Raw genomic sequence first — 9,746 nt, 5'->3', positions numbered from 1 at the left:
TAAAATGAAAGCCCTTTGTCGGAGGGTCGCAGACACCCAAAATCGGAATTAAGTAGTTTGTTTCGTTAAAACCAAACACACAAAATGAAACTTTGTTGGCAGAAAAAATACCGTTTTTGTTTAAGACATGAATGGGGTATACATCTTTAAACTATCGTTTCTCCCGACCACCGGCTCACGTATTTGCGCCGATATTATGTGATGGCCGCTTTGACCACCATGCCTCATAGCCCAAGCAAGTATACGTTTCGAAAACGCGTTCGTGATAATATTTTGTTAATGTTTCCTTACGCCCATTTAACAATTAGTCACCGCATGTATTGCGTTAGCAAGAAATTGAAAATGCCCATTGAAATTTCTTCAGGTGTATGACGAATTATTAATATGAGATCGGCGCGTGTTTACTTCTCATCATTTCAGAACAAACTGGGATATAGAATATACCAACTCTTGAAGTTGACCCGATCGATTTTCTCGTCGCGAGAAGATACGTGGCATCAATTTTATTCACTGGCGTGGAGGACAAATAAGGTTTAAAAGATACCAACTCTTGAAATTGACGTGATCGATATTCTCGTCATGAGACAAAACGTGGCAGAATTTATATTCACTGGCGTGGAGGACAATTGAGGTTTAAAAGCTCAGAGCTCGTCACAGTGTATCAGTCCGATGAGTGTTGTGAAACTGTCCTGAAAAGTTATCTCCATTAAAAGACATACTGATTTGTCCTAGAACGCTGACTGCTTTCAGAAACATTATCCGTAAAAAGAGCAACCCATCTTCACGGGATTTACAATTGTCATCACGAATGAGCTTAGTTTCAGAGAGATGGCAAAACCTGTGGCGTATTTGTTAGTGATGGTCATCAGTGTCGGGGCAGAAACCAGCTGTCGAGATCAGAGATGGTTTCACGACTCCCGTTACTGCCTCATAGATGGGCAGATGCCGTGGCAGAACGGCTTCACAATCTGCTCAGACATGGGCGGTGGCTTGGCGATACCTGACTCCCTGGAGGAGCATCAGTTCATCTGGGAGATGTTCACAAAGACGATCTCCACGGGAGATGTTTGGATCGGCTGCACGCTGAAGAACGGAGACTGGGTGTATCCTGGCGAGGGAGGCCAGGTGTGTCAATACACCACCTGGGCACCAAACGAGCCGAAACAGAATGATGGGTGCGTACATCTGTGGAGGAATTATGCCGGCGAGTGGAATGACCTTCCGTGTGCTCGTTCTTGTTCTGTCATCTGTGAGATTCCTACTGTTCCACCGGTTACCCCGCGGATGTCCTGCATGCAAGCGCATGCTTACGTACGCTCCCCAACCCACTGCCTGACCGGTCACGTCATCAAGGAGTTCCCCGTCAAGAGTGCCATCGCCTGTGGTTCGGCCTGCCGGGAGGAGCCTCAATGCCGCTCCTTTCAACTGCGTCGGCGCAGCCCCGGAAAAATGATCTGCCAGTTGAATGACATCAGTCGCTACCAAGCCCAGGAAGAAGACATCAAAATGGACAATTCTTGCAATTCTTTCAATTTGTCGGTCTAATAAAATGCATCTTAATAGTTGAAGATAACTGTAGAAGATAATCATCAAAAGGACATGATGGGAAAAGTCACAAAATCGCGTCATTTGTGACTTTTGGTTGAACACATCAATGTCGTAAAAATGAACTCATCAACTTGACTGTTCTTATTATGTGTTTATATGCACACATAAAATTGTTTCTTGTACACAATCTACGGTGTATTTTCAGCCTGTAGTAGCTATAGTCTATGTGCGCAGGGTCCATTAATCTATAGGCACTTTTCACAGTTTACCTGTATGTTGCATTTATTTTTTAGTTGATGTTAATTGTTATTAATTCATTTACTAGCATTTAAAGTTCATGTTGGCAATCTCGAGATTGCTATGACGTGGTTGCGTACCGTTGTGATAAAAAAACACCAATGCTGTACATATGTAGTATGGAAACAAAATGTGCACACAGTTGTAGATTTTTAGTAAAATAAGTCAACGTAAACTTGCCTCCCCAATCGCTTAAAACAATGGCCTATTGTGATTAGGGGCAGAGAGGATTTTTTTACTTCAGATGGCGTTTCTTTATTAGAACTCACGCAACCAAATACCAAAAATATGTATCGCTCCGCTAACCCAATCATCATAGCTCATAAGAAACCTTTAGGCTACCACTGTGCAACCATCCCGATGCATATACCTACGAAATCTTCAAGATGACTTGTGCTATTTTCGAGTTTCACTTCGAAAAATAGATTTTTTTTTCAATTGCTATTTTCCTACAACAGTATAAAAGTTATTCACTTTGAATGAAACATGGAACGAACAAAATATAACGACGTTTAGTTGATATTGAATTATTTCTTCACAAAATTTGATTTATTGGCTGCCAGACAATAACTCCGCTCTCGCAGGGCGGGTTATTTGTTCACAAAATGAAAACCCTATTGGGAGGGTCGTAGATGCCCAAAATCGAAACATAGAAGGTTTTTACGTAAAAAAAAAAATACATATTGAAAAGTTGTTAGGAAAAAAAATCCATTTTTTTAAGGGCATGGGGTATTCATCTTTGAACCACCGTTTCCACCGCTGCCTCGCATTCCCATCAGGCAACGCTGTTCAAGATATTTAATGAATTTTAGCTGACCTTGTTTCACTGCGTGTATTGCTTTAGCAAAAAAAATAAAAATGTATATTGAAATTTTGTCAAGTGTGTGACGCAATTATTAATAGAAGATCGGCGCGCTTCTATTTGTGAGGTCAGAATCAACCTCGATATTAAAAGATTTTACTAGTAGTTTACGTGATCGATATTCCCGTGAAGAGATGATACGTGGCATCTTTTTATTCCACGGGCATAAATGACAAGGCTTACAAGCCCAGAAGTCGTCACGACGTATCAGTCCGATGAATGTATTGGGAAACTGTACTGACTCTCCGCCAGAAAGTCGAAGGCCTACCGATTTGTCCTCGCACGCTAAGTTAGTTTAGAAACATTATCACGGGAATTACAATGGAAAAACTCCTGGCATATTTGTTGGTGGTGTTCATCGGTGTCGGGGCAGAAACCATCTGTCGAGATCAGAGATGGTTTCACGACTCCCGTTACTGCCTCGTAGATGAGCACATGCCGTGGCAGAACGGCTCCGCAATCTGCTCAGACATGGGCGGTGGCTTGGCGATACCTGACTCCCTGGAGGAGCAACAATTCATCTGGGAGATGTTCACAGACACGATCTTCAGGGGAGGTGTTTGGATCGGCTGCAAATTCAAGAATGACCAATGGGTGTATCCTGGCGAGGGAGGCCAGGTGTGTCAGTACACCAACTGGGCACCAGGCGAGCCGTTTCAAAATGCCCCATGCGTAACGCTGTGGAATACACATGCCGGCAAGTGGAATAACGTTCCGTGCACTCTATCTCGTTACGTGATCTGTGAGATTCCTGCTGCATCACTGGTTACCCCGGGGATGTCCTGCCTGCAAGCGTACGCTGACGCCCGCTCCCCAACCCACTGCCTGACCGGTCACGTCATCAAGGAGTTCCCCGTCAAGGGTGCCATCGCCTGTGGTTCGGCGTGCCGGGACGAGCCTCGATGCCGCTCCTTTCAACTGCGTCGGCGCAGCCCCGGAGAAAAGATCTGCCAGTTGAATGACATCAGTCGCTACCAAGCCCATGAAAACAACATCAAACTGGACAATTCTTGCAATTATTTTAATTTGACTGTCTAATAAAATGCATCTTGTTAGTTGAAGATAACTGTAGACGATAATCATCAAAAGGACATGATGGGAAAAGTCACAAAATCGCGTCAAGTGGGACTTTTGGTTTAACACATCACTGTCGTAAAAAAAGAACTTATCAACTTGACTGTACTATTATGTGTTTATATGCACGACTAACATTGTTTCATCTTGTACACAATCTACGGTATATTTTTAGCCTGTATAGTAGCTAGTCTATATGCGCAGGGTCCGTTAATCTATAGGGACTTTTCACAGTTTACCTGTATATTGCATTGTTTTCATTTGATGTTAATTGTTATTAATTCATTTACTTGCATTTGAGGTTCATGTTGACAATCTTTAGATTGCTATGATATGGTTGCGTACCGTTGCGATCAAATTGTTTCTATCAAAAAGCAACAAAATTCTGTATATATGTAGGCCTAGTATGGACACAAAATGTGTACAGTTGTAGACTTTTTAAAAAGTAAGTCAACGTAAACTTGCAGCGTCCCCAATCGCTTCAAATAATGGCCTATTGTGATTTGGGGCACAGAGGAGTTTTACTTCAGATGGCGTTTCTTTATTAGCCCTCACGCAACCAAATACCAAAAACATTTACCGCTCCACGAACCCAATCATCAAAGCTCACAAAAAAAAACCCGTATAGGCTACCACAGTGCAACCATCCCGATGCATATGCCTACGAAATCTTCAAGTTGATTCCCCGTGCTATTTGCGAGTTTGACCTCGAAAAATAGATTTGTGTCGATTTTTTTTTCCTTAAAGCAGTATAAAAGTTATTCACTAGCTGAATGAGACACTGAACGAAAAAAAATGCAACTACGTTTAGTTTATATTGAATTATTTCTTCCCAAAATTCGATTTATTTTTTCCAGACAATAACTCCGCTCTCGCAGGGCGGGTTATTTGTTTACAAAATTGAAAAATTTTCGGAGAGTCGCAGATCCCCCAAAATCAGAAGAAAGTAGGTTTTTTTACGTAATACAAAACATAATTATTGAAAATTTGTAAGGAAAAAAAATCAATTTTTTAAAGGGCATGTAGTATGCATTTTTGAACCACTGTTTTTCCCGACCACCGCTGCCTCGCATCCCCATCAGGTAATGCTGTTCAGGATATTTTAATGGCTTTTTGCTGACGCCGATTCACTGCGTGTATTGCTTCAGCAAGGAATCGAACATGCGCATTGAAATTTTGTTAAGTGCATGAAGCAATTAGTAATGGAAGATTGGCTGTAATTATGTATGAAGTAACCTTGAAATTAAAAGATATTAGGCCTAATTGCAGTTCACGTGATCGATATTTTCGTGAAGAGAAGATACGTGGCATAATTTCATTACACGAGCATAAATGACGAGGCTTACAAGCCCAGAAGTCGTCACGATGTATCAGTCCGATGAACGTATTGGGAAACTGTACTGACTCTCCGCAGTAAGTCGAAGGCCTACTGATTTGTCCTCGGACGCTGAGCGTTTTTTCCAGATACATTGTCAGTAAAACGAGTAAAACATCTTCACGGAATGGCAATGGAACAAGTCTCGGCATATTTGTTGGTGTTGGTCATCGGTGTCGGGGCAGAAACCATCTGTCGAGATCAGAGATGGTTTCACGACTCCCATTACTGCCTCATAGATGAGCAGATGCCGTGGCAGAACGGCTCCACAATCTGCTCAGACATGGGCGGTGGCTTGGCGATACCTGACTCCCTGGAGGAGCATCAGTTCATCTGGGAGATGTTCACAGACACGATCTTCAGGGCAAATGTTTGGATCGGCTGCATATTCAAGAGTGACCAATGGGTGTATCCTGGCGAGGGAGGCCAGGTGTGTCAGTACACCAACTGGGCACCAGACGAGCCGATACAGAATGATGGGTGCGTACATCTGAGGTGGAGAAATGCCGGCGAGTGGAATGACCTTCCTTGTACTTATTCTTGTTACGTGATCTGTGAGATTCTTGCTGCACCACTGGTAACCCCGGGGATGTCCTGCCTGCAAGCGTACGCTGACCCCCGCTCCCCAACCCACTGCCTGACCGGTCACGTCATCAAGGAGTTCCCCGTCAAGGGTGCCATCGCCTGTGGTTCGGCCTGCCGGGACGAGCCTCGATGCCGCTCCTTTCAACTGCGTCGGCGCAGCCCCGGAGAAAAGATCTGCCAGTTGAATGACATCAGTCGCTACCAAGCCCAGGAAAACAACATCAAAGTGGACAATTCTTGCAATTATTTCAATGTGACTGTCTAATAAAGTGCAGCTTGTTAGTTGACGATAACTATAGACGATTTTCATCATGATGGGAAAACGTCAAGAACATATCGCCTCACATGTGACTTTTGATTTTAACACATCACTGTAGTTTGTTGGAGGAAAAAAAAGAACTTATCAACTGCATTGCACTTGTGTTTATGTGCAAATGACATTGTTCCATCTTGTACACCATCTACGGTACCGGTATGTTTTTAGTAGCTAGTAGTATCGGTGTTGAATTTTTTATAGATTAAGTTATTTGCATTTGATGTTCATTTTTGGCAATCTCGATATTGGTATGGTGTGGTTACGAGCAAAATTGTTCATCGAAAACACTCAATACAGTATAGGCCTATATGAAGTATGGAAACAAAAAATGTGTACAGTTGTAGATTGAGAATTAAGGCAACATAAGATTTAAAAACAGAGCTTATCAACTGCATTGCACTTGTGTTTATGCGCGAATAACATTGTTCCATCTTGTACACCATCTACGGTATCAGTATGTTTTTTAGTAGTTAGTAGTATCGGTGTTAAATTTTTATAGATTAAGTTATTTGCATTTGATGTTTATTTTTGGCAATCTCGATATTGGTATGGTGTCGCTTTAAAATGTGGCTTTTTGTGATTTGGGATAGAGTGAGATCGTGGATTTTACTTCCGACTGTTGTTCTGTAGTAGTCCACGTGCAACCATACCAAAAACCATTTACCACCTCCACGAACCCAATCATGGTAGCCTATGAGGTGTTTTTGTTAGCTATGGTGGCCGTTGGCAATCATCATAGCTCACAAAAAGGCTACCATCAGTGCAATTATTCCGATGTATACGAAACCTTAAAGATGTATTCCTCGTGCTGTTTTTTGGTTTCAACTCGAAAATAGAATTTTTGTTCAATTGCTAATTTCCTTGAAATATAAAAGTTATTAACTTTTGAATGAGATATCAAACGAAAAAAATCCACCGACGGACGTTTTTTCCCCACAAAGTTCGATTAATCGGCTGCCAGACAATGCATGTAATTCCACTCTCGCAGGGCGGGAATTATTTTGTTTATAAAATGAAAGTTTTTTTCGGAGGGTCGGAGACACCCCATATCGGAACTAAGTAGTGTGTTTTTTCGTTAAAACCAAACATACAAAATGAAACTTTGTTTGGAGAAAAACTATCGTTTTGTTTAAGACATGAATGGGGTATACATCTTTAAACTATCGTTTCTCCCGACCACCGGCTCACGTATTTGCGCCGATATTATGTGATGGCCGCTTTGACCACCATGCCTCATAGCCCAAGCAAGTAAAAGTTTCGAAAGCGCGTTCGTGATAATATTTTGTTAATGTTTCCTTACGGCGATTTAACGAGTAGTTACCGCGTGTATTGCGTTAGCAAGAAATTGAAAACGTGCATTGAAATTTCGTATGGGGTTTTGTATGACGATTTAATAATATGAGATCAGCGCGTGTTTCCTTTTAATCAGGTCAGAACCAACCGGGATATAATAAAAGATACCAACTCTTCAAGTTGATCCCATCGACTTTCTCGTCACCAGAAGATACGTGGCATCAATTGTATTCCCCCTGGCTTTGAGGACAATAAGGTTTGAAAGATACCAATTACTCTTGGAGTTGACGTGATCGATTTTCTCCTCACGAGACGATACGTGGCATATTTTTCACTTGCGTAGAGGACAATTGAGGTTTAAATGCTCAGAACTCGTCACGGTGTATCATAGTCCATGAATGTTGTGAAACTGTCCTGAAAAGTTATCTCCACCGGAAAGACACTGATTTCTCCTAGAACGCGGGAGCGCTTTCAGAAACATTATCCGTAAAAAGAGCAACCCATCTGCACGGGATTTACAATTCTCATCACGAGTGAGCTTAGAGAGATGGGAAAAGCTGTAGCGTATTTCTTGGTGGTGGTCATCGGTGTCGGGGCAGAAACCATCTGTCGAGATCAGAGATGGTTTCGAGACTCCCGTTACTGCCTCATAGATGAGCAGATGCCGTGGCAGAACGGCTTCACAATCTGCTCAGACATGGGCGGTGGCTTGGCGATACCTGACTCAATGGAGGAGCAACAGTTCATCTGGGAGATGTTCACAGACACGATCTCCACGGAAGATGTTTGGATCGGCTGCATATTCAAGAATGACCAATGGGTGTACCCTGGCGAGGGAGGCCAGGTGTGTCAGTACACCAACTGGGCACCAAACGAGCCGATACAGAATGATGGGTGCGTACATCTGTGGCGTAGTCATGCCGGCGAGTGGAATGACCTTCCGTGCTCTTGGTCTCAATTCGTGATCTGTGAGATTCCTACTGTTCCACCGGTTACCCCGCGGATGTCTTGCATGCAAGCGCATGCTTACATGTACGTACGCCTCCCAACCCACTGCCTGACCGGTCACGTCATCAAGGAGTTTCCCGTCAAGGGTGCCATCGCCTGTGGTTCGGCGTGCCGGGACGAGCCTCGATGCCGCTCCTTTCAACTGCGTCGGCGCAGCCCCGGAGAAATAATCTGCCAGTTGAATGACATCAATCGCTACCAAGCACATGAAAAAGACATCAAACTGGACAGTGCTTGCGATTATTTCAATATGACTGTCTAATAAAATGCAGCTTGTTAGTTGAAGACAACTGTAGACTACAATCATCAAAAGGACATGATGGGAAAGCGTCAAAAAATCGCGTCATGTGTGAATTTTGGTTTTAACACCTCACTATCGTAAAAAAAAACTTATCAACTTAATAACAATACTACCGGAGTCTTATATCGCGCATGGATCTACAAACAATTAGGTACTCAAGGCGCTGTCAATAATGTTCATCTTTAAAGAAAGTGAAATGAACTTGACTGTAATGCTTTGTGTTTATATGCACGAATAACATTGTTTCATCTTGTACACAATCCACGGTATGCTTTTAGCCTGTAGTAGCTAGTTTATTTAGGCGGGATCCATTAATCTATGGGACTTTTCCCACAGTTTACCTGTATATTGCATTGTTTTCATTTGATGTTAATTGTTATTAATTCATTGACTTGCATTTGAAGTTCATGTTGGCAATCTCGAGATTGCTATGATATGGTTGCGTACCGTTGCGATCAAATTGGTTCTATCAAAAAGCACCAGAATTCTGTATATATGTAGGCCTAGTATGGACACAAAATGTGTACAGTTCTAGAGTTCTAAAAAGTAAGTCAACGTAAATTTGCAGGGTCCACAATCGCTTCAAATAATGGCCTATTGTGATTTGGGGCAAAGATGATTTTTACTTGAAACGGCGTTTCTTTATTACCCCTCACGCAACCAAATACCAAAAACATTTACTGCTCCACGAACCCAATCATCAGAGCTCACAAAAAAACGTATAGGCTACCACAGTGCAATCATCCCGATGCATATACCTACGAAATCTTCAAGATGATTCCACGTGGTATTTTCGAGTTTCACCTCGAAAAATAGATTTGTTTCATTTTTTCAATTGCTATTTTATAACAGCAGTTTAAAAGTTATTTACTTTTGAATGAGACATAGAACGAAAAAAAAAAGAAGAATTACCGACGTATAGTTATTGAATTATTTCTTTACAAAATTCAATTAATTGGCTGCTCGATAACAACTCCGCTCTCGCAGGGCGGGTTATTTGTGTACAAAATGAAAGCCCTTTTCGACAGGTCGTAGATGCCCCAAATCGGAATAAAGTAGTCTTTACGCACAACCAAAATATAGGGCC

General features: G+C 42.2%; 1 protein-coding gene across 1 annotated transcript; it reads left to right on the top strand.

Annotated features, from left to right (window-relative positions):
* Nucleotides 1-7,620: 7,620 nt before the first annotated feature.
* On the top strand, nucleotides 7,621-8,752 carry LOC119723089 (C-type lectin lectoxin-Lio2-like). The gene has a single exon (XM_038193602.1). The coding sequence runs from the start codon at nucleotides 7,898-7,900 to the stop codon at nucleotides 8,618-8,620; it is 723 nt and encodes a 240-aa protein (XP_038049530.1). The 5' UTR covers nucleotides 7,621-7,897; the 3' UTR covers nucleotides 8,621-8,752.
* The last annotated feature ends 994 nt before the right edge of the window (nucleotides 8,753-9,746 follow it).

The sequence above is a fragment of the Patiria miniata genome, unplaced genomic scaffold (assembly GCF_015706575.1).
Source record: "Patiria miniata isolate m_02_andy unplaced genomic scaffold, ASM1570657v1 HiC_scaffold_16, whole genome shotgun sequence".
NCBI classification, from domain to species: Eukaryota; Metazoa; Echinodermata; class Asteroidea; order Valvatida; family Asterinidae; genus Patiria; species Patiria miniata.
Note: the sequence above shows the minus strand (reverse complement) of the source record. Positions and strands in the feature narration are given on the sequence as shown.